This window comes from Pleurodeles waltl, chromosome 6, assembly GCF_031143425.1.
Source record: "Pleurodeles waltl isolate 20211129_DDA chromosome 6, aPleWal1.hap1.20221129, whole genome shotgun sequence".
NCBI lineage: Eukaryota > Metazoa > Chordata > Amphibia > Caudata > Salamandridae > Pleurodeles > Pleurodeles waltl.
The window spans coordinates 955160540-955186559 of record NC_090445.1 but is presented as its reverse complement, the minus strand read 5'-3'; the positions used below and the strand labels follow the sequence as shown (position 1 = coordinate 955186559).

The 26020-nt window shown below is 41.9% G+C and overlaps 1 protein-coding gene across 1 annotated transcript in view; it reads right to left on the bottom strand.

The window, feature by feature from the left end:
- Positions 1-26020, bottom strand: part of KNDC1 (kinase non-catalytic C-lobe domain containing 1) — a 523355-nt gene that overhangs the window by 94163 nt on the left and 403172 nt on the right. The window contains exons 24-25 of the mRNA XM_069239773.1: positions 20711-20926; positions 15752-15834 (exon numbers count right to left, since the gene is read on the bottom strand). Coding sequence (XP_069095874.1) covers positions 15752-15834; positions 20711-20926 — 299 coding nt within the window. The remainder of the gene's footprint in view (positions 1-15751; positions 15835-20710; positions 20927-26020) is intronic.

Genomic DNA, 26020 nt, shown 5'->3' with positions numbered 1-26020 from the left:
GGCTGTTAGGTGTGTTTCTAGGTCATCAAAATTGAGTTTGCTCCATGGTCGATAGGTGCATGTATGTAAGTAGTTGTGGGATGTGTTGATTTGTGGAGTTTTATGTTGGAAAGTTATCAAATGGTGGTCTGACCAAGTGATTGGTGTGATGCTATGAACAGTAACTAGTTAAGGCTTAGCAAAAATGACATCTAGGATGTGTCCAGCGATGTGTGTGGGATTGTGTACAATCAGATGTAGGTTCAATACAACTAGGCCAGTGGTGATAGATTTTGGATGGGGCATATTGGGTTTGTCAAACCAAATGTTTAGATCCCCAAGAATGCATAGGTTGGAGTATAGTGTAATAAGGTTTGAGCATGTATCTAGAAAAGCATCTGCGAATGTGGAGTTGTTAGGTGGAGGTCTGTAAAGGAGGAGAAAGTTACAGGAGGAAGTTGGAGTAGGGTGGCATCTGGTGAGGAGGGCTTCACAACCTTGTATGGAGATGTTGTCTGTTTTACTGAGGTTTATGGCCTGTTTGAATATAATAGCTAGTCCACCTCCTCTCTTGCCTATACGGTTTTGTGTGATGGTTTGATAGCCCGGAAGAAGGGCTTCGTGCAAAACTGGGGCCATGTCATCTCCCAACCAGGATTCAGTTATGAATAGTAAGTCCAGTTGTGTATCTGTGAGCAGGTCGTAGATGTGGTGCTTGTTTTTTTAGACTGATCGAGCATTTATGAGCTGGCAGTTGAGAAAAGGTGTGTTAGTGGTAGTGTTGTTTTGTTTAGGACAAGGGTAAGTAGTATAATATGAGCTTGAAGCAGGAGTTTTGGTAGTTGTGATAACTGTTTGAGGTTCACAATAGTCTTGCTTTTCAATATAGTGTTCCTCTTCCAACAGGTTAAGGAGGCATTTTGTTGGGTCTGTGTGTGTGGGTGGTATACTTGGTGGCTGAGAGAGACATTAAAAGTGTACTGTTTTTTGTAGGGTAGTCTTATTATGCAATAGACAAGGGGATGCGAGGTTGTTAAGAGTGGCATGTTGTTTATTTTGTTTGTGTCTGTTTAGTGTGGATGGAGTATGGGTTAGGGGTGGTGGAGGAGCATGTGGATCATGATGTAAGGCTCTAAATTGTACAATAGAGGAGAGGCGAGTGAATGAAAGTTGATGGGTTGGGGTGCGTGTGGTAGGTGTTTGTGAAGAGTGAGAAAGTAGGGGTAAAGATAGGACGGGACTTGTATTCTTTGTGTAGTCCTGAGGGTGGGAGTGGGTGTGACAATATGTATAATGAAAGTTCGTGTTGATTTGATGTGCTGATGTGTGTGGTCTGTATAGTTTTTGTGGAATAGTGAGAGGGTATATATGTGTAGGTGTTTTGGTGAGGGATTTGTATGTGAGATGGTGCTGGTGAGTGGAATTAGAGTGTTAGATGGGGTGTTGATGTGTTTTGGAGATTAATGTACGAGGTGTGTAAGAGGCGATAGATGTGTGTGACTCCTTTGTCCAAAGGTGTCTCACCTTGTTGCTGCAGAATGGACCTTCCTGATGTGATGGTCAGAAATGACCTTCCAACAGCCTTCCTGATGTGGGTAGAACTTTTGGCGAGTCTTACAGGTACAGCAGATCATAACATTGCTTAACGATTTTGATTAACCATTTGTTGAATGTTATGTTTTGCCATCCATGTTGATGGAGGTCATAGCTTATGTGGTCTTCAACGGGGTGGCCATACACTGCAGAGGGCAAAACAGAATTGGTTGACAGCTGCAGCAGGAGGGAAGGATGACTGGGCAGTATGTTGCCCTTGAGAGCCTGGATGCCGACGGCTGGATCCTGACCTCAAAAGGTTTTAAGAACTCTACATTGCTGAGCCAGCTTTCTCTCTAAAGAGCCAGGTGTCATCAATAATGACTTTTGGACATCACCCAAAAAGCATGTTGATCTCCTAAGCACCACACTGGGGCAAACTGTCCTGCCCAAGTAGTCAGTAGTGTCCAGCCTTGAGCGGAAGACATTTTGCTGAGTCTTTGCATTCCTGGTTGATTTGAGAAATTATGGAGGTACTTGTCAGGGGCCGTCAGAACAGTCTCACTAATTATATTGTACAGGGCGTGTGAATATTCACTTCATAGGCAACTGGCATTACCTGACCAAAGGCCACGAATAACCAAAGAAAACATTTTCCCTTAAAGCATCCATCAGCTTAGATTCTCGATCAGGAAAAGTTATAGGTAAGTAGTTTGGGTTTAGTCTATTTATGGATGCTTGGACCACTGGGCTATCAGGCACAGCATGTTAAATGAGAAAGGTAGGGTCTCCTGGAGCAGGACTATTTTTTCAAGCTGCTTGCCTAGTTAATCAGTATCAAAAGTAAGGTTTTGTCCAAGTGGCATTAGTGTTTACCCGAGAGCCTCATTTAAAGGGAGGAGGGGTTTGGTGAAAGCTTACCAAGGTTGCAGGACATGCACCAGTACATTAATTTTGACCTCAACAGATGGTAGCTTTAAGTCAATAACTTTGGCAGCATGTTTTATAGGACTGAAGCAAAAAAGGCTGATTCTTCTGTGGAAGGGCCGGAGAGAACTTAGGGCCAGATGTATGAAAACATTTTGCATTCGCAAACGGAGCGAATGCCCGTTTGAAAATGCAAAATGCCATTTCAGAATGTATAAAATACATTCTGAACGCAATTTTAAGGAATCGCAAAAATAGCGATTCCTTAAAATTGCAACCCTGTTTAGAGAGTCACAAATTGCGGCTCTCTCAATTAGAAATCGCAAATAAGGATTCCTTATTTGCGATTTCTTAGCACATGTATGAAGCAATTCCTAAATGTGATTTTGGCATTTAGGAATCGCTAATTACCACCAAGTTAAACTTGGTGGTAACCAAATGCAAAATTTTAAAATGCATTTAAAATGCATTTTTAAATTGTACATGTAAAGCACACATGCCCTTTTGGCATGTGTGCACCTTACATGTCCCCCAAAAAAAGTTTGGTGTGCAGCAGAGGGGGCCTTAGCCCCCCAGGCACCCTGGAGTTTTGCATTTCCAAAATTGCGATTTCTGGTTCAGAAATCGCAATTTTGGAAATGCTAAAAATTTGCAGATATGGGCCAACAGGCCCATAGATGCGAATGGGGCCGGTATCGCAATTTGCGATTCGGTAATAGCATTTGCGATTTTTAAGAAATCACTATTACCGATTCGCAAATGTGATACATGGCACTTTGCAAGTCGGAAATACCGATTTCTTAAAAATCGCTATTTCCAAATCGCAAAGGGCTGTGATGATACATCTGGCCCTTAATCCAGTGTCAGGAGAGGTATACAGTATTACAGACTCTTAAATGTCTTCCTACCATAGTAGTGACATGCATCAACCCTGTCATCTTTACTGTTGTCACCCACACCAAATTGGCTATGCTCTGAATCAAAGCCAAAAAGATTTCAGAGTGCATTGGGTGACACCTGGAAAGCAGAAGCATTTGTCAGAATCTGAATGAGATTTGACCATCTGCAGTGTAATATGCTGTGGGAGTGACTTTGGTTGAGGTCGTGGCTCTTTAGTCCTGAATATGGCAAGACAACTGGACCCTCCTCCACCTTTGGCTGTGTCAGACCTAGCGTCAACATGGCTGGAACATGAGTGGTTTAAGGCATCGTGTTCAAAGTCAGCATGGGAGTTCAGCCACAGAGTCGGTTCATATCCTACTGTGGGGTCAGGAGGCAAAGCAATAGTAGAGGGGATGGATCTGCAGACAGTAATCTGACTCAAGGCCTCTTAGGGGCCCAAAAAGATGCTGGAGGGAGCCGGAGAGGTGCAGAAAATTTGCAAAATTGCCTTCTTGAAGGCATCTACCTTTTGCAGTGTTATGAAGAATATGGAAGCTTCATGAGGGTCCATACTCCTACGATCAGACCAGGAAAACTCAAGATGGTCTTCTTTGGTTCTACACGGGGGACTGAGTATTTTGTTTCAGTAGTTGGAAGTTAGGTATGATTAGCAGTTTCTGGGCAGGGTTGGGTCTTAATATTCCTGGTGTCTATACTATGGATATTTATGCTGCTGTGTCACCATTTCTAGCAGGCTTACTTTAAGTGGGTAAACGTGAATGGGTTCTCCAATGGCAGGAGAGAGACAGGGTTATGGGCTGAACCCCCCAATGGTTATAAAGATTGCCCTCTATGGAGCTGGCCCACACAGGAGATTGTGGGCGTGTGGGGATGAATGATAAAATATTGTTTGGCAATGTGGCTTTTCCTTCACACGTGGTCCTGACTTCTTTACATACTGCATTTTCCCATAAGACAGGTGGATGATGAATGAATGGCAGTTTTATGAGCATCCACTTCGCTCCAAAACAAATGGACATACCCTTAACAAGTTTTATATGTGTGTCTGTTTACCATGGTGTGACGATTCTACAACTGCAATATTGCACTCTATTCTTCTGCCAGGTTTACTTGCTTTTTTTCTACAGGGCTGACTACTATCCTTCCCTTCAGATTTTGCTCTACATCACACATGATCAAAGCAGCGAGTGCACTGCCTCTCATTCCAAAGGATATAATTGCATACAAACGTGGATTTTCCTTGTGATTGGGTAATGCTAGAATTGCAAGAACTCCCTTAGTTAAGCAGCAGTAAATTACCTGCTATGCATTCAGCATTTCAAGGAACACCAGGTATTCCTGGGCACATTTTACTAATGCAGAGAAGTAATGATAGCCTATGGAATGTGATGCAGTGGAACACGTCAACAATTACCACTCTTAAAATGGAGGTGAGAGGAATAGACATCAAAGGAACCCATAACGTTTAATCGTAGCGTGTTTTCAAATTAGAAACAGCAGTATCTCTACCCTCATAAGTGAGCTGTGGATATAATAACACTCTGTAGAAGCAATTAAATTCACCCAACTGTCTACAAACACCAGAGTGTTAAACTGAACCTGAAAGTGGCTAGTCACAGACAGCCGAAGTGTTGAACTAAAGTCTTTAATGCATGCCCATGCATATGGGGCAGCATTTAGATGAGGGTGCCTTTGTGACAAAAGATTATGGGCCTGATTCTAACTTTGGAGGACGGTGTTAAACCGTCCCAAAAGTGGCGGATATACCACCTACCGTATTACGAGTTCCATAGGATATAATGGACTCGTAATACGGTAGGTGGTATATCCGCCACTTTTGGGACGGTTTAACACCGTCCTCCAAAGTTAGAATCAGGCCCTATATATTAATTGCTGTTCTAGAGAGCCTTCGGTAATTTGCAATGAAGAAAATAACTAACTCTGGAGTTGCCCCAGAGCTTGAATGGCAAAATTACATTACACATAACTGCATGTCATCTAAAAGAATTAGTTTTCTCTACCTTTTAAGAATGAATGATGATGAACAGTTTATCTTCAGTGCTTTTGAGTGCACTTTACGTTATCTTGGTGCTTTTTCTCTTAAATTTTTAAAAAAGTAATATCTATTGTTCCCCTTATTGATTTTTTGTTGTTGTTTGTTTTAATTTTGCTTATGAAAGTTAACAATTTGTATAACTTCAACTGGGATTTTTATTGTATTGAGTTTTTGACCTATTGTTTTCGTATTACTAAGTGCTTCACACACTTTTCTTTTTTCAAATTAAACCTGTCCTCTGTGCCATAGCGACCAGAGGTTGAGCTATGGTTTAAAAATACTGAAATCTTACCTTGACCTAACAGTTCTGTGACTTTATTACTTGTGGTGGACTACCAAGCAGCCCAATTAAGAATTCACTTTTTTACACCATTATGTACCCATTGTGCTTTGATTGTGGCCTAGGGACGTACAGGTTCACTACCCAACCCCTCACTAGAACAACTAGAACAACTCAACAGTCATTTTGATATATTGTGCAATATCGTGTGAGTTCATGATTTGTAAATAGATCCTTTAGGAGTTAGTTTCTGACTTCACCCTGACAAGGATTGTGGTTTCTACATGGATAGGTTTCCCATTCCTCTAAACCAGTAACCCACTTTCTTACAACCTCACACATGATGAAAAAGATAACATAAAAATGACATTGATGACACTACTGAGGATGTTACATATCCAATTACCATTGATAATATGGATGATATCACCAGAGATACATTTCTATTTTCGGATGTGTGTTGTTATTAATGGTGTCAGATAGTTAATTTGTGTTATTTATTGGTATAATTATTGTGAGGTCCTGAGCAGTGTGCTTCTTGGTGGGTTATGGTTGGTATGCCGGGTGTGTGAGGTACATGTTCTTTAGGTAACCATAAATGGCCAATTTGAGTAGTTTTGAGGTTTTTTTTAACCATTCATTTTATTGTATTTTTACATTAGTTTCTGATGTTTTCTTAAACATTATTTCTAAATCATAACTTTCTAATAGCAAACTATTTTCAATGAATTATTGGGATTCTAATATATAGCATATCCATATTCCATTACTCCAAAGGTGACTAGCTCTGCTGGACATGGCTGTTCCATCCATAGAGTGGTTGGGCTGTATGACCTGGCCTTTGGACATGCCCTGCACCCACTCTCTCCGGAGAATGTGGCACAAACCTTCAGCTTTGCAGTGTGGGCTCAACACTGACCCAACCAGCCACAGGTGACCAACCACCATTACGAATAATCTCTGGAGCGCTACCGATAATGGCCTGGTGTTTGGGTAAATTTGTCACTGGGCCCTATATCACCCCTTTAAAGTTTGGTTTGGTGGATTTTGGGACTGAATACTATGGGGGTCATTCTGACCCCGGCGGTCTAAGACCGCCGGGGCCAGGGTCGGCGGGAGCACCGCCGACAGGCCGGCGGTGCCCCGCAGGGCATTCTGACCGCGGCGGTTCGGCCGCGGTCAGAAGAGGCAAACCGGCGGTCTCCCGCCGGTTTACCGCTGCCCTTAGAATCCCCCATGGCGGCGCAGCTTGCTGCGCCGCCATGGGGGATTCTGACACCCCCTACCGCCATCCTGTTCCTGGCGGTTCGCCCGCCAGGAACAGGATGGCGGTAGGGGGTGCCGCGGGGCCCCTGGGGGCCCCTGCCGTGCCCATGCCAATGGCATGGGCACGGCAGGGGCCCCCGTAAGAGGGCCCCGAAAAGTATTTCAGTGTCTGCTAAGCAGACACTGAAATACGCGACGGGTGCAACTGCACCCGTCGCACCCCTGCAACTACGCCGGCTCAATTCTGAGCCGGCGTCCTCGTTGCAGGGGCATTTCCTCTGGGCCGGCGGGCGCTCTTTTGGAGAGCGCCCGCCGGCCCAGAGGAAATGTCTGAATGGCCGCCGCGGTCTTTTGACCGCGGTGCGGTCATTCAGCGGCGGTACCCTGGCGGACGGCCTCCGCCGTCCGCCAGGGTCAGAATGAGGCCCTATGTCTTCTAATGGTTCCTCAACAAAGGTTTTGTTTTGCAAGCACCCAATCAGAGAGCCTGGGTACACCAATTTATGTTTAGGTTTGTAAACCCTTCTCTCTAGTAGGACCCATATATTTTTTATATTTTGAGTTTGAGAACTGTTTGCAAGCCCTAGTTCCCAAACTGCCTGAAAATAAATGGCTAACCTATGCTGATCCATCCAGGGAAAAATAAAGTGTAGGGCAAAAATGTTGCATTTTCCCATTTTAACTTTTTGGTAATATTGATTTCTACTACAGCAAAAAAGGCTGAATTGGATCACACAATAAAGAACTCCATTTAAACACTGCCTTCTGTTGATTTGCTGGAAACCTTTGAAATTTTAATGCTCATTTGAGTCTCCACATGCTTTGATAATACATTGGAAAAACCTAACTGGAAAATAAAGCATTTTCCCTGCGTTGAATTCTGGACCCACAGATCTTTGAGAGTTTGTAGATCCAAACAATCTGGATGGCAACAACCAAACAATTTTGTTCTGTTGCTGATTACAGAATGCTACGTACCAAAGCCTGAAGAAAGTGACAAAGGGTGTACAAGTGGACTCAGTGTGCATCCACTTCCCCTGTGAAGGATGTGGAGGGAGCTGATACTTCAAGTAGAACAATTTGGGCTCACGGATCTTCAAACTTGAGCGTTAATCTGCAAATTCTGTTAAAAATTCAGTTTGTTTTAAAAATCCAGAAGAAAGTTAAAACAATTAAATAATTAACAGTAAAATTATGTATGGGAAAGACAAGGCCCACTGTGTACAGCAGGGCTGGTTAAGGTCCTTGTAATTTTGATTCAGTAATAGAGGGGCCATTGCAAAGTGTGGCTACAGGCCAGGAGTGGCTTCTTGAGCCCACTAGCCACAACCAAAGGCCAAGTGCAGATAGTTTGGCAGAACAAACGTTGGCACATTTTCTGGCCATAATCTACTTTCTAAAATTGGCCGATATGCAAATAGCAGAAATGATTGTGTTTGTCTGAAAAGTGAAGTGCCTGAACTGCTATTACCTCAAAAGGGGAAACCCACATTGCACCTGAGTGACTGTACAGGAGACAGACAGTCCCATAGCTACAATAACAAATTACTAATATTCTTGATCAATTATGATTGCAGTGCGATGGAATAGAGGAGAGAACCTTTTCATGTAGAAAAATGAAACCATTCCTTACAAGTGAGAGTCTTTCCTCATTCTATAGTGTTCATTTTGACCATGTGCAGCCTGGGGTGGCTGCAGGGCATGACCTTTGGCCAGGCCTTGTGCAAAACATGTGGTGGCTAGTCTGCGCAATACGTGGCCTTGAGACTAATCCCAATGGGGTGGCCAGCCACACTACCCCAGTGGAAATGGACTTCAGCCATACTTGGTGGGGTGCAGGCCACAGGATTCAGGTCCTGCACCCACCACTCTACGGGCAGCCAACCCCTGCACAACTACAGCTTTAGCCATGCATTGCAGGGGTTAGGCATAGGGCCCTGCACCAAATTCCACAGATGACCAGTCCCCCACACCCTGTGCATTGCCTTCAGTTAGGCCCTCCACCCAGTTTCAGCAGGCTGCTAATCCTAGCTGTCCATCACCTTCGAACGTAGGCCTGTTCCTAACCCCCATTGAATTGTCAATCCACGCTGCATATGCCTTTTGGCCAGACCTGGCCTTTAGCACTTTCTTCAACCATAGGCAATGGGCATTGGCTGCAGTGCTTGGCCTTTGGGAACCCTCTGTGAGCAGCAGTCTCCACTATGCATAGACTCTGGCCATGGTTAGTAGGTGCTGGCTGTAAAGCCTAGAGCCAAATCCCCATGTGCAGCCAATCCCCACTCTCGATGGCCTTCAGATGTACGACATGGGTGTGGGCGCAGAGCCTCACCCACAGCCAGGATCTGTGGCCAATCTTAAGCTCTACACAGCTGCGGTTGGCTGCAAGACCACAGTTAGCTATCGTTCTGTGAATACAAATATTAAAAGCCCTGAAAATCACCAGGTCCTGTGCACAACACATCAATGCACCCTATAACTCACACTGCCCCCGTGCTCAGTTCACCACTTTGTCAATGACGTGTGGAAAAATAGGCAAGCTACATTTAAAATCAGTCTGTTAACGACTGTGTATTTTCCTTTACACAAGTTGAAAACTGAATATGGCCTCATTGGCTGGTGCACAATAAAATGTTTACTGCAGACTCAATTATCCTAATGTAAAAAGCCACAAACGGTTGATGTATTATTAAAAGAAATATCGGGGTCCACTTGTGGGTATTTGGAGTACAACTAGATTGCAGGACAGTTTGGTGGCAACAAAAGATGAATTTAGTGGATCTTACGTTTCAAGTCAGTATATACTTCTATAGGATTTCAGAGAGGTAGTATAGAGCCAGAATATTTACTACTTTGAAAAAAAGTATCAACATAGTTTTAATGACCCACTTCATGGTGGCATGGTGGTGGTAACCCTGAGGGGGGGGGGGACTATGCTTTGGTACATTATACCCAGTTTGGTTAGCAAAGTCTATTACCTTGTTTAGTGGAGTGAAGAAGTATTGGTGAAGGCCAAGGAAAAGACTATTACAATTTCTCAGTCTGCTGAACAATGACTAAACTGATTAATGTTTTTACTGCTCCAATAAAATACACAAACAAAAGTCATTTTATATTCAATTCAGTATAAAACATCAAACAATCCTAATAAATTATGACATTGGTCCATTTTACCCAAGAGAAATTTGATAGACACCACGGTTAAAAAATATGACTGTAACATGTCAGAGCATCTGAATGAGGAGACTTTAACCAGAAAACTGTATATATGTGTCAATATGTTATGTAAAATAATATAATGATTCAATACATTCTGCTACAAAATCAGATATGTGAGGTGGTGCAGTGCTCAAGTGGGCAAACATTCAAACCACGTGAAGAAAGTAACAGTTAAAACCTCGCTGGATTTCAGTTGCCAAAACAGACAGTAGATGACAGGGAAACATCAGGGAATGCTCATGGTGCCAGTGAGAGACAGAAATGCAGTCCATAGACGACATTATGGCGATGTTTCGATCCCTAGAACTTAGTTAAATGGGAGCGGGAGGTGGATGAAAGGCATTTTGGAGTAGCAACCTCAAGGTTGAACTATCCAGTGAGCTAATTAGAACAGATAAGCCATCTTCATATGATTTGATGAGAAATGGTACAAAACCAGTACATCATCACCTCTTTTAGCCTAAGAATCCCCATGCAATTCCTAAAAACCGTAGGAACGAGTTGAATAATTGTGCTGCAATGTAGGCATTCCTACAGCTTTGACATGCCATTGTGTATTCTGACAGCCCATCTCAGGGAGATGAGTTAATAATAGGAACGAGTTTGTGGTTGAGTGCCAGAATACAGTTTGACATGGTGGGAATGAAATGTGTGGTAAAACAGTCAGAATTGGGGTCACAGTGTTTCTTACAGTGTTCAGATTTGAGGAGATATATGTAGCAAAGGCAGATAAGGCTGGGTCATTTATAAGTGGTTGTGGAGGAGACTGTAGATGTGGACAAGGCTGAAGTGTCTGATGAGGTTTTGAGAGTATGATAATTTAGAATAGTCAATGACAGTGGCTAGTGTCCTCAAAGTCTATTTGCCATCTTCAAGTTTAGAGGTAGATTTGTTTCTTTGTTATTTGCATAATAATACTCTTGTTTTAAATTTAAGAGTTCAAATACTAGGCAATAAATATGTCTGAGGCTATGATGCTGTAAGGAAGAAGCTGTCTATGGGATAATGAGTTTTGAGTAGACGGGAATGAAATAACAGTGGGTTTGGAGGGGAGAGTGCGTTGGGTACATGTATGATATGTAGAGGTTACCTTGGCAATGTGTTGGTGAGAGGTGAGTGTTAGTTAGCTATTGGTTTGTGAGACATTGCACAGAAAGGGCCTGCTGCAGTTGACTCATTAGTATCAGATTTCTGTTGTCTTGGAGGATGGCTGGGATGGAGACTATAAGTGTGTCAAGGGCTGTATACTAAGGCTGTCAAAAAAGTGAGCAACAGTGCCTGGGGTTGATAGATTGTTATAACATATACATTGAAGCCATAAATGACTGATGTACGGATGTAGTCGATGGAAGATGGAAGAAAGGCTTGTGAGGGTATGGAAATGGTTCTGAGTGACATAGTAAGGGGAATCCCACTCCTCAACTTTAGCAAGAGCATCGTTGTGTTCATGAAAATGAGGCAAGATCACTGACAGGTTGCAGGTGTAGCTGAGTCCTTTAGGTCAATTCAAGCCTCCAAGAAGAAAAAAGTGTATGGCGACGAGTTGAAATGATTAGTGGTAAATGATGTATTGTTATTTACTAATCATCACAAAACAATGCATAGGCAAAATTAGACTAAGAGTTTTTATTTTTGATCACATATGAACTCGCTGATCAGTTTTACTGCATGTCTTGGTAGGTAGACAGGGTATTATTTGGTAGATTTGAGGTCAGAATGAGTAGTTGTATGTAGGCATATAGTATGATTATGTGCAGATGGTATGGAGTGAGAGTGTGTAGAAGTCAATAATGTTTCAGGCTATTTGTGCCCGATGTTTTATGTTAAGTCATAAATGCTGGAAAGATAAGAATAGCAACATCCTCCCCTGATGCCCGTATGGCCTTTAATACTGTAGAATGGCCATACTTGTTTGAAGTGTTGACGTGATTGGGTTTTGAACCTAGAAGTACAGCATGGATATGGCTCCTTTATGGCTCTCCTTTGGTGCAGTGATGTTCCAGGCATTGGATCTCCAGTGTGGCATCTGTCAGGGATGCCCATTTCCCCCGATACTTTCTGTTCCTGTATTAGAACCTCTTGCCGTCTTGATCAGAAAGAATCTTCTGGCCCATGGTCAGGGAAGGATGCAGCATTGGGAGGACAGAATATCACTCTAAGCTCACAATATTTTGTTCTATATAGCAGACTCTCCTGCTACCCTCGATAGAATCATGCACATTCTGACCCAGTCTGGACAATATTCTGGCTATCCCACAAACTGGATGAAATCCATGATCTACATTCTTCAAGGGAAGGTGACACATTTACCTCGGGGGTACAAAGCCAAGAGAGGCAGAGATGGTTTTCAGTATCTGGGAATACATGTCACCACCAATCCCACCCAATTTTACTCCCGTAACTTGCTCCCCTTGTTGGTATAGCTGAAAATCGGCTTCCATCTTTGGAGATCCTTGCCGCTGTCACTGCTAGGCAGGGCAGCACTATTCAAGATGATGGCCATGCTTTGCTCTCTTTACGCCCTGTATAACATGCCTTACCCTGTTCTCAGAGACCTATTTTAAAGCGATGGAAAATTAACTGAGAATCCTATTCTGGGATGGTGGGCCAGCAAGGATGGAGGTCACTAAATTGACCATGGGATGGTACGATGGGGGCATTGCGTTGCCAATATTAAAAAAAAGTATTGGGTGAAACAATTTATGACCATTAGCTGTTGGGTACACTCTCCTCCAGATGCTCCAGCCTATCACATGGAAAGACAAATTGTGCACCCTTGGGGTTAACTCAGAGCCCTCTACGCTGATCCCAGACACAAACACCCTTAGGGGCCCAAGAGCAGTGACACTGGCTCTGGCACACAGTGCTCCTTGCGTTGGGGTAGTGACGAAATAACACAAGCTACTCTAATCTGGGACTCTGAGAAACTGGGCATATTAGGATGCATTTTGGGTTCCCCAAGTGGGACCTTATTGGCCTTTCCAAGGTGGGGGAGCTTTGGTCACAAGGGCAGGCCTGTCCCTTCAATGACTTATAACGGGAAATTTCAACTTGTGCCTACCAAGTGCTGCCGCTATCTCTAAGTGTGACATGCACTTCAGACAGCGCTTCCGAGGGGGACTGACATCCCTGAATCCCCATCCCTAGGGAACAGGCTACTGGAGAAACACATATATCGGAAAGCGACATCCCTCACCTATCAGAAATTAATCAATACCTCAGCAGACATACTGAAACACTTAAGGGCACCCTGGTAGAATGATCTGGGGGATTTTGAAGGCAATGAATGGCTGGAAGCCCTGGTATGCCCGTGGGACGAGACAATTAAATCTGACTTCTGCCTGGTGCAACTTAAAATACTACACCAGACCTATTTACTTTCACAGTTAAGGTAAAAATAAGCAGGACAGCCGACACAGGCTGCCTTATGTGTTGCAGTCATAAGGGGTCCTTCTTGCACATAATACGGGACTGCCTAGAGGTGCAACAATATAGGGAATAAGTGGTTGCTTGCATGAATGATGTATATGGGAGCGGTACGGAAGTCTCAGCAAAATGGTGTTTGTTGAATATGTTAGATGCAACAGACCTTAACAAAATGGAGAAAATCTGGAAGACCCTAGGATGGGCTGTGGCCAAAGGCACATTGCAAGGCTGATGGGTGACAAAAGTACCACAGCTGGGGGACTGGAAACACAACATGGGCTGGTGGATGATGGAAGAGAAGGTTACTTATGAAAGCAGGAGTTGCCCACAAAAATGGATGAAACTATGGGAAGGTGGTATGCATGCAGGGGGAGTCCTTGTAACTCACTCATTTCAGACTATCCCAATGGATTGCACTCTGACCAATTAAGGCTGACTAATATAGTAGGAGGTGCTGGTGGAAGGGTTGAGAGCAGCTTGTTAGTTTAGTAACATTGTAAGTATTCTATAGATACCTGACAAATCATTGATGGAATGTACATTCTGTGTTTTAAATGCACTTGCCACATTTCAAATAAAAAGATATTTAAAAAAAAATAAGAATAGCAACACCGATAGGGTTGATGTTTTGGGGTACAGTAAGTTAAAGAGTAATGGAAATGAATACATTGTGAGTGCAAGTGATCATGCACATGTAATGTAAATGTTTGCTAATTTCAAATTAAAATTTAGATAATTTTAGGGGTTCAGTAGAATCACATTTAAGTGCAAGATTACAAATATGCTTAGAATTTCGTTTAGGAGCAAACATGACACACAATTAGGTGTCAAATCAGAGAAAAGAAATGGATACTTGAACACTGAAAGTAAGTTGGCTGGTTTGTAAGACAACCCAGATGAGGCTGTGATCTACAAGGATATGTGAATAGGTATAGGTTAGCTTACTGATAACACTAGAACACTTTGCAGTTCATCTGATACACATTACACTGTTGTAAGGTAGAGGTAGGAATGTCTAGCTTTCACTTGACTAGCGTCTCTTAAAATGTTTAATAACCAGGCATTGTCACTTAATCAAGAAAGCAAAAAAGCAAACTTTGGTTCTTGATGTAGCATACAACCGACCCTCAACCCCAACTATGGTCCGAATAGGCAATTCACTTTGCCAAGACTGCCATTAGCAAGAGAGGCATTGGCTCAGATGAACATTTACGTTTACTGTTGTGAGCACAACCCAAGACTCCAGAGTTAATCTCATAGTGCCCATACATTTACAATGTTCAGATAGGTTGAGGACACTGGCATATGAGGCATACCCTAATGGGACATCAGGTTAACATGACTGCAAGTCGTAATCTGCTGGATTAGTCATGGACAATTAAGTATCTTGTTGCAAGTCATCCAAGACCCCTACTACTACTCTATATTAACAGGCCAGCCTGTAAGCGCTAGTGAATTTCATATCCAGTGAACAACCTAATGATCCTTTTTCTGACATAATTTTGTTCTAAACAATACTATTTCCCTGTGCACAGCTGAACTCTTAATAATTCCCGGTAAATGTTGCAGTAACAACAGGTGTCCATCTTGAGTTTCGCAGGTAGCATGATTTTGCTAGGAAGTGAAAACAAACTGAATATCCTCCTATTACGACATGAGAAATACTGAATGGGAATGTAATATGTCTAGGGGAAAACACAAGGGGAATAAATGTTTGCTGAATGAATTTACCTCCTTGAAATATTAAGCCCATTGGAATGGGTTGCATGTGCTCTCAAATCCACCATGAGAAAGATTTATGTCTCACTTTGTTTTTTGAGTTGCTAAGATAATTCCACAACAAATGCCCAGAAACTGCCTCAAGCTCATTTGCTTTCTCAGTGGCAGTGCCTCCAGCACAGCTGGGTTCTACTTTGTAAATAAAACAGATTGAACATGGTATAAAATAACAAGAATTCCAACCTTTCTATTACAAATTTCATAACAACACAAAAACAAACACCTTTACTTATGATTCTACACTACATACTTAAAATGTATATACATATTTTATTAGCAGAAATGTAAATGAAGAATGCTCAATTAAATCTAGAGAGCCAGTTCATTAAAGAAAAAAGACTTTAAAAATCTTTGACAACATATGAGCGAATCAATAAACTTACTTTAGAACACTGGATGGTTTGGCTTCAACACCAGAAGACCTTGAATTTAAAAAATGCACAGGATGGCAATTTTTAAACAACTCCTAAGAATAAAAAAATTTAAAAAATCCACTTAGTAATGTTAACATTCAATGAAGAAAAGAATCATACTTTTGAGTGAGAATGAGAGGGGGCCATCATGGTGCAAAATGAGTTTAAGGCCTAGCAAACTTGGAGTTCTTTTCCCCCTAAAGTTTTGCCTTCAGACCTCTTGTTTTTGCTCACTTCGTTTTTGCTGACCTCAGGAATCTGCACGTTACCACTGCTAACCAGTGCTAATGTGCTTGTGCTCTTTCCTAAAATCATGGTAGAATTGGCTTATACTCAAGTGGCATAATTAATTTAACTGTAAGTTCCTTGTTAAGTGTGGCACTACTTATGCCCAAGGCCTGCAGCACTGATTGTGCCATCCGCTTAAGTAGCACTTTACTCATGTCTCAGACCGGCTATTGAAGCCTGTGTCTCTGCAGTTTTAAACTGCCATTTTGACCTGGCAAACTAAACCTTTTGACAGGCTCAAGCCTTCCTTTTTAATATCCAGAAATCACCTCTAGGACAGGTCCTGGACATCCCAGAGGGCAGGTTGTACTGTAAATAAAATGTGGGACTTGTATTTTCAAGTTTTACATGTCCTGGCAGTAAGGATCTCTTAAATTAATTTTTCACTACTGCAAGGCCTACCTCTCCGGTAGGATAACATTTGAGTTACCTTATTACCTTATATAAATTTAATTTCTAAATGGTAACAGGTAATCATGTTTGGTGTCTCTGGGATTATAATGAAAAATCCTAACTTATGGTGAATAGTGAATGATTGATATTAAATTGCAATTTAGAAAATGCAATTTTTAGAACCTGGCATTTTCTTGCCTTAGCCATTTGGTGAATGCAGCCTGTCTCTGGGTCACATGACTGGGTGTAGTTGACAGTTGTACCTTATGTATTCCTCCTAGATTGCCACACACAATGGGGAGCTTAGGTGTGACTAGGTGGGCCATCACCGGAAGGATGGGAGGGAGAAGCTGGACCCAGCCCCACTCACACTTGAATAAGCTGTGTCTTGTCTCCACACAAAGGGTAGCATACCCCTTTAGTTAATCTGGAGTCAGGGCCAGTACACTGTGGATACTCTGCTAGCAAGAAGGACTGCTGTGCTGCTGAAAGGACTGCAACTCTGCTGAACTGCTGCCCTGAAGGACTGCTGCCCTGTTGTGCTAACCTGCTGCCTGCTCGTCCCTCTTGCCTGGGTGAGAAGGACTGGACCTCCATCCCTTGAACTCAGAACCCACAGTGACCCCAAGGGCTAGTTGGCTGGCCTCCTGATCTGACGCCTCAGGGACCCAACAGGCTTCCAACAACCTTACATCTACTGTAACGCCACGCCTCAACGTCTCTTTTTGCCTCCGTGGTACGAACGCGCTGCCGATTCTCAGAGCGCCGTTCCCTGTGCTTTTTTGGTCACTTTGGCAACGCATCCTGGGAAGCGTGTATTGCGCTTCCGGCCACGTTGCCCTTACCTACTGTAAGGCATTTTTCTTCTCCCCTGTCGATGATGGCCTTCTTCTGGTCTTTTTCTTTTTCCTTGCCTCAGTATTCTGCCTTTTTCATGTTCATGTTGTGTCCATCTTGTCTTCTTCCTGTTTGTATTTCCCAGCATGCTCTCTTTCTTATATACTGCCTTCTTTTTCCTATTATTGTCTGGGTTTTTTCCCAATTCAAGATGGTGTTTTTTTCATTTCCTGTGATGTCACTTCCCCTTTTTCGGTATATAAGCCATTCAGTCTTGCTCTATCTTGCGTTGCAAACACTTCCCTTTGGTTGTGCTCTTCTCTCCTGTTCATAATTCCTGCTTTTTGCCTTGGAGTATTTTTGCCTTGTTTTTTCCTGTTTTCAAGTCCTGTTTTTCTTATTATAATTTTTAGGAGTTCATGTTTGAGGTTTTTCCCCAGTTCCTGGGGTTTTTTCCTCTGGGACTCCTTCTGGAGGGTACGGTCTGCTTTGACGTTCCCTGTCAAGCGGCACCGTGGCTACTAGAAAGGGGCACCCCTATCTGGGATTATCCAGAACCTGTAGAAGACCGGGTGCGTCCTCCAATCCTGCATCCAGAGGTGAGAAGTCAAGTGCAGTTCGTGACATCTACACCTGGTCTCTGCCATCTGTGAGTCTATCCTGTCAAGTGGTTCTACCCCAGTCATGGACCCTTGAAGGTAGGCTTAAGGAGCTCCACCAGCTTCTGTGGATCCAGCGGAACTAATGCATCTACTCTGCTGCAAAGTGCAAACCAGAGCTGAAATAATGGATCGCTAATGCTGGGTGGATTGGACATATTCTTGGCTAAGGTCCTTGCATCACTGGTTGACAGCAGCCTTGAGAACAGTGCCAGACTCCGCATCCCAGCCTTGCAGCTCCTCAGAACCAACACAGTGACTCTACTGCATGCTGCATCCTTAAAGGCAGACTTCACATCACAAGCCATGTCAAAGGGATCCTCAAGACGATGCAGACCCCCGCATCACAGGCTGCCATATCTCTGAACTGATGCATCGCTTCGGCTGCATGACACATCTTCAATGTGGATCCTCATAATGTTTCTCAACCCAGGATTTAAGGTACTCTGTGTACCTGTAGCTGGTGTGCATCCATTGCAATCACCCTGAACTTGTGACTTTGTCCCAGTCCCGTGCGTCCAGATAACCACAGTTGGCACTTTGTAGGTTTTGGTGCTATTTTCATTACAATTTTTAAAACTCCATTACTCTGGTTCTACTGATTGGATTTTTCTACTTTTGGTCTTGTTTTAATAAAGAAAAAGTTTTCTTAACTTGGTGTGGTATTCTTTTTGTGTGGTGTTTTCACTTTATTACTGTTTGAAGTGTTACACAAATCCTTTACAGACTGTCTCTAAGTTAAGTCTGACTGATCTGTGCCAAGCTACCAGAGGGATGAGCAGTTTAGGACTGACATGCCTCACCCTGATAAGGATTGAGGTTGCTGCTTGGCCATGACTCACTTCCCAGTCAACCAACAACACGATTGCTCACATGGAGTTTACACAGACCTTAATTAAACATGACCTACAGAGGAAGAAGAATAGTGTACATAAAGTCAGAACATCATAATGCTCAAAAATAATTCTTCCTAAGCTGTGAGACCAAACTTTAGAGCTCAATGTCTCAAAACACATGACACAATAAGAAGAGGAGCAACATACATCAGCTGAACAGCAGCAAAGAACAACTGTTTTCTTCTTCATTAATTACTGAGGACTAGTAATATCTGATTGGTATGGATAGCAAGGCTTTTCAGAGGGTATTCCCAAACACCCATGGCAGTTGTGGTTAATTTTCTTGTGACAGTTCATTTTATTTTTAGATCTGGTGTTAGCCAACAACTTTTGATTTAGTTAATCTTTAATATATATTTACATTTTCATTCCCTTCGCTATAGCATATTGCACGGGGCAGTGGGACAGCCAATTCAGTCATTGGTGAATTTCACTGCTAGTGAAAGCATTATGCTCTTTCACAAGGAGTCCATCCACACACCAAGTAGTTCTCTTCAGTCCCAAGTACTACTATGGCAAGTATGATTTTTTAGACCAAAAAATATTTTTAGGCACTTTTTGGGGTCTCCTTTACCTGATGGCACAAGCTACCTGGTTGCAAATGGGCTTAGAGCTCACCAATTTCTTAGCACCATTTTGCTTTATTATCTGTCATGTGTTTGCTTCTTATTCAATGGCTTGCCTTCTTCATGTTTGTCTCTTCACCATTCCATAGCCTTCCACAGCAAACCTTTAAGCAACTACTTTTTTCATTTTTGTTAACCACTCTCCCTTTAATGTTTCTCCCTCTACCTTGCACTTGTGTTGCTTTCTCACCCATGTGCTTCTCACATGCACTTATGCTCCATGTTGATCTCTCCCTCATGTGCTTCTCTCCTTGCCACCATCTTTGCTATCTCTTTCATTTGCTTCTCCTCCCTCTGTTGCTCTCTACAAGTGTGCTTCCCCCTGTCCTCCATGTTGATCTCTCCCTCATGTGCTGCTTTTCTCCTCCTCTCCCCAAGCAGCAGTTTTATTCCCACAACTCCTCAGCTGTACTATTTTTCTTTATATTTTTTTGGAAGAGGCAAGCAAAATAATTGCAAGTGGTGCCACCCATTGCTGGTTGCCCCTCTACCTTAAAAATTAGCTTCTGGCCTACTTGAGTTTCATTTTTTTTAAATTTACAGATCTGTCTTGGATCAGTAAATTTAAAAAGTGGCACCACAATAATTTCATAAACCTATGCATGCATGGGGATGCATGCCCACATATTCGTCCTCAAACATGCGTGTTCATACAAAATGACATGGCTGTCAGTAGAGGCAGCTTCATTGAGCCTTTTTTTCCTTTTTTGTCTGGCCAGACATTCTTTTTGCTGATGTTATAGAGCATTGCCAGAAGCCATTAACCAATAGGTCGCAAAGGTAAGACCTGTTGGCTTTGATAATGCTTGCCTGTAGATCGATAAGGGCCCAACATCTTCCCCAACAATAACGTTTGGCAAAAGACATGATCTATTGGCTTTGACAATGCTTCTTTTTTTTTTTGCTACGTGGACATGTGGAATTGGTTGAGTAGGTATGAAATTTCATTCCCCATTTCTGAGGCTGAACTTGGAAAAGAGATATTTACCAGACCCAGTAAATACCTCACCCCACAATGTTGGTATTCTCCTGGTGTGGAGAATGTCGTAGCCACTCCAATTCATTTGTGATTGGGAATGAGTGTTTCCTTTAAGAATGTAATGCATAACATAAGCTTCAGTTACCTGCCATCATATTATTGTAAAGTAATATATTAGAATATTGTTAAACCAACTACGGCAGCCACTGAAAAAGATTTGCGTTTGCACATTAAGCTCTAGTACATTTTACCTCTTGCAACAGAGTAAGCTGTTGTGAAATTTGATGTACACTGTAGTCACTAAAAATGTAGGACACTCGCTCCTCTGCTTTTACATAGGAGCCTGAAAATTCGTCTATATCACTGGTATAACATGGTCGTGGTAATGCTGATGGTACGGTGTATTGCTTGTCCTTCTGGTACAGCGTTAAAGGTCCGTTTCCTTTCGGTATTTTCCAGCTGAAACTCTGTAAAAGAATAGAGAATGCATTAAAATATGTTTGTTTGATATCCAAGTTTATTAAATCACAGAAGGGAGTTAGTAATTTAGAGATTCTGCTTAAATTTAAAGGGATTACTGGTTGACATATGATGGATAAAGGTGGTGTTTTTGCAATTTTGTGTAGAAACTGAAATGGACTAAACTTACGTCAGCGAAAGTGTGCTTGCTTTTAATTCCAGGGTATTAACAACTCTTCACAAAGTTTAGTCGCAATCGTGCATTTTTTTAAAAAGAGGTGTAAGTAAAAGATTGCACTCATTTTATGGAGCAATGGACCAAGTTCACAAAATATTAATAGATCTGCATCTTTGGACTTATACTCTTGTCCGGGAGCAGATTTACACATTTCAGGAATTCACAAACGTTTCCAAAAGCACTCCTGGAATTCTAATATCCTCACAAACTTGGAGAAATTCTATGTTCCATGCAAAGGCATATTGTTAGGTTACAAAAAGTGCATTGGCATGTGTGCAAATTCGCAATACTTTTTTTTCTCATCTGGTGAAAATATTTTTCAATGGGAAGTGATTCCTTTTCCCTTGCCAATTAAATATCACCAAGTGTAAGAGTTCATATCAGGCAGTAGAATATCCAGCATTGGTTGTCCATATACATTGGGATGTCACAATGCAAGCTGGGACTACAAAACAATTTAGCAGAAAGTGAAAATACATCATTAATTTTAAGGAAATTGGCCAGGTTCATAATTTTTCTCCATAATCTCCTGAATGAGCTGGGCCAGTCTCTAAATTCTCCTGGGAACTTTCATCAGTGCCGACCATGGGAGTTCTATGATCCCCTGCACTGGGCATAGGCAAAAATGTTATTACGTTTGTGAGATAAAAAAATGTATTGTTATGGTAAATTAATAGCATTTCTCAAAATTTCACCTAAGGCAATTTTACGTAACTTTTTCTAGGCAAGCGTGCAACTTGCGAAATATAATTCTCATGAGATTTCTAATGAAAACTGGTTTACACAAAAATGTCTTGCGAGTCTGGGTGTTACTGAACTTTCAAGGTCATTCCAGCCCTAGAACACCTACTAGACACATCTTGAAGGAGAAATACATGCCTAAAATGACACCACACTCTGGTAATATTTTGAATGTAAATTGAGTTTGTGAATTGCTTGTACTCAGTAACAATGACTAAAAAGTGAAAATGACCTTGTAAATGTTATCCAATTTATTATATTTTCTTCTTACGTTTTATGATAAATGGACAGAATATGTTAAATGATTTATGGAAATCTACCAGTGAATTCCGTAACAAGCATCTCAAGATTATAAGGTACATCATGAAACATCATAGTTGGGAATGGCCACTTTTTTAGTGTGGAATTCCCTCAGATTTTTGCCTTCTGTAGCTGAACCCATTTTTGTTGGCTCTCTGACTCTGCACACTTTACTTCCATTTTATGATACTTCTTTCTTAAGCTTCATAAAAAAGTGGACACAATATGTTAAATGCTTTATGGAGTTCTAACAGTGAAATCTGTAACAAGCATCTCAAGACTACAAGGTACTTCATTAAACTTAACATCCATTTTATGATATTTTTTTTATGGCTTCATGAGCAATGGACATAGTATGTTACCTGATTTATGGAGAGCTGCCAGTGAATTCTGTAACTTGCACCTCAAGATTATAAGGGACATTGTTAAAATAGAAATTACCACCTTTTTCATGGCACTCCCCTAGATTGTTGCCTTCTGTAGTTGAACCCGTTTTGTTTGCCCTAGGACTCTGTGTACTTTACTTCTCCTAACCAGTGGTAGTGGTCTTGTACTGTCCCTCCTAACCACTGTAAATGTGTAGTATACATTTGGCACATTTAATTTACTCTTATTCCCTAGTATATAGTAGTACGTGTACTCAGGGCCTGTAATTTAAGCGCTACTAGCTGGCTGCAGAATTAATTGTGCCACACACTAAAGTAACACTGTAAAACATGTCTCTGAGGCCTACAATTGCAGCCTGCGTGTGCAGTTTTTTAGCACCATTTCGAACTGGCAAAATAAACCATCTGCCACACCCAAACCTTCTTTTTTAATACTTCTTAATCACCCCTGAGGTAGGCCGCAAATGCCTAGACAGCAGGGTGCATAGTATTTAAAAAGTAGGGCATGTATAATTAATGTTTTGCATGCCATGGCAGTGAAAAAACGACCAAGTCGTTTTTCACTGTGGCAAGGCTGGTTCTCACATAGGTTAACACTGGTTTATAGTGTTACCGTTAATAAGTGCTAAATTCAGTTTGGGAGTAGCTAGAAAAATGTCACAAGGACGCATGTTTTTAGGAATGTTAAATCCAGCTTAATTGTAAAGTCGGATTTTATATTATTATTTTGGAAATTACATTTTTAGAATATTTTCATTTTCCTGCCTAAGATCAAATGGTTTTCCTGCCACTTCCTAGCTGTCACCTAACCCCTGATGGCTCCTCTATGGTGACTTGTGGATTGTGCTCAGACAGTGAACAAATAGCCCTGGGAAAGGGAAGACTGTCCTAGACCATTCCTGAGCCTCAAAGGATGCCTACCTTGTCACTGGCAGATGAAGCTCACGCCTAGCATTGCCTTCTTTCATTCTGTTTAGTCAGGATGGCACCAACCCCAGCGTGGGTAGAGGAACTGATTAGGATTGGTTTGGGAGTGAACAAAGGTTTGACCTCCACCTACATGCTTGCACTCGGAATAAAAGTGAGTCCCACAGACCAATCCACAGAACACTTTTGAACCTGTAAAAAATCGGATGGAATGCCCTGCTGTCTGAAGAACCCAAAGGAAGACTGGACCTGCTTGCCTTGAACCCAGGAGAACAGAAATAACCTCCTGTTTGAGCTACAGGGACAGAACAAACTTCCAGAGGTCTTTTTCTGCAACTGTCTTGTTGAGTAGGTCGCACTGGGCCTGTCCTTGGCCCTGTTGCTTTCCTCTGTTGAAATAAGTCCTGACCCCATGTGGTGCACCCCAAGCCTCGACCCTTGACTGGTGCTAGAGTATACTACTTTTGCCCCCAAACTGTAAAATCTGGAACTTAAAAACTTTTTATCCAATTTTCTGCCTAGAGAACAGTCAGAGACCAGGGTCATTGCTGAAGCCGCAGCCATCGACATCGATTTCCTGGTTGATCTCAGCCTGCTGATTTTCCATATGAATGGAATATAACTTCCAGCAATGTTTCTAAGTCTGAACTTAGAGGGCTTAATAGGGACCGACACTAAGCAACAACTTGTAAATGTTCAGGTCTTCCTTATATTCTGGATTCTGAGACTTTGGACTTCACCTGCTTGCAGCTTTCCCACCTTTGTCAACAATTGCACCAGGACCGTGCTCTTTGGCAACCTGCCATCTTTGAGCCCTGCTTCTGAGCCAGCTTGCAGCGTGTCCTGCCGATGACCACTTTTTTCCATAAATGTTTCTAAGTCAGAAGGTAAACTTTCCACCGGGATGAACCTAGCCCCTATATCCGACCCGTACTTTATTGCCACTGGCCTTAACTTTTGACTTTGACCTGATCTAGCTCAGCCAGATAACCGTGGCTATCAGTTTGTGCTTTTTGGGGATATTTTTGCTTGAAACTTTAAACATTCATAACCCCAGTTTTACTTTTCGTCATTTTGGTGGTATTTTATTTATTAAAATACACTTTATTTTTCTAAATTGGTTTTGGATTTTTCTTCTGTCTTATTATTACTTTATTACTGCTTGACTGGGTCTCTGACCTTACACAGGGCATAGGAGTATGTGGAGTGATTAACCGTAAGTTAGGAGCATGATACCTTAGAATTTTTACTATAAATGCACTTGAGTGCCTTCATAATTTTGATACACACTTTCCAATAATAAAATCCACAATTGATAGTGTGGTCAGTGGCTATATGAATAGTTCCATTATTGATGTGCCTATTCTTCATGCTCTAAGCATTACAATTTTGTTTGTGGAGTGTCAAGTGATTTTAGCACACTGAAATGTATTTAAAACAAGATCTAGAGGGGACTGTAACAATGAATACCAAACTGCACCTCCAGCTTTATATTGGTGAGAATAACCAGATTTGTAGATAATTAGACTAGCTCCTCAACTTACTAATGTCTGATAGTGTCAGCTGGCCAGATGCCTTCCTCATTCCACTGAGAGCTTAATTAATGGGTCATAAAAAATTTCCATTCAAAGATAAAGGGTCTTAAATTCACTAACAAATGTGAACCTGCACCAAACAGAGATGCTAGCATGCATGTTACTTTTTGAGAAAGGGTATGAACAGACCTTTTCTGATTAGGCCTGTAACAATAAATCCCTGTGCATTTTAGAGCAAAGATTGTACACAGTATTTTCTCTAACCTGTGATTTGAATCTAAATTCTCACTACCTCAGTGACCTCTAATGCATCAGGAAAAAGCCTGTCTTCTGACTAGTGTGAATGGAATCTGACATTCAAAGACTAGTGTAGCTGCCTGTGAATGGTAAAACACTCTATTCAGGCATCTAGATTTAAATTAAATCTTCAAGTAAGTACCCAGAACATACTGGCAACTTACCTCACACTTAATGTGAATGATGCTTCCAAAATAGTCCTTCTCAAGGTATCAATTTACCTTGGAATGTGTCATCATTTTAATTATTTCATACCGTTCGACCTGTCATCCTTGGCATGGTATTCCTCCTAACATTTTGCCTTCAGACCTCCAGTTTTTTACTGACTTTGTTTTTGCTGGCCTTAGGGCTCTGCACACTTTACCACTGCTAAAAAGTGCTAAAATGCATGTGTTGTCTCCTTGAAACCTATTGGATTGGCTCATACCCAACCAGCATATTTAACTTACTTGTAACCCCCTAGTAACGTAGCACAACCTGTGCCCAGGGCCTGTAAATTAAATGCTACTAGTGGGCCTGCAGCACTTCAGTACCACATATATCAGCCTTAGCATTGCAGCCTGCGTCTGTGCAGTTCCAAACTGCTGTTTCAACCTTGCAAAATAAACCTCTGGCCAAGTCCAAAACTTCCTTTTTAATACATATAAGTCACTCCGATAGTAGGCCCTAGACAGCCCA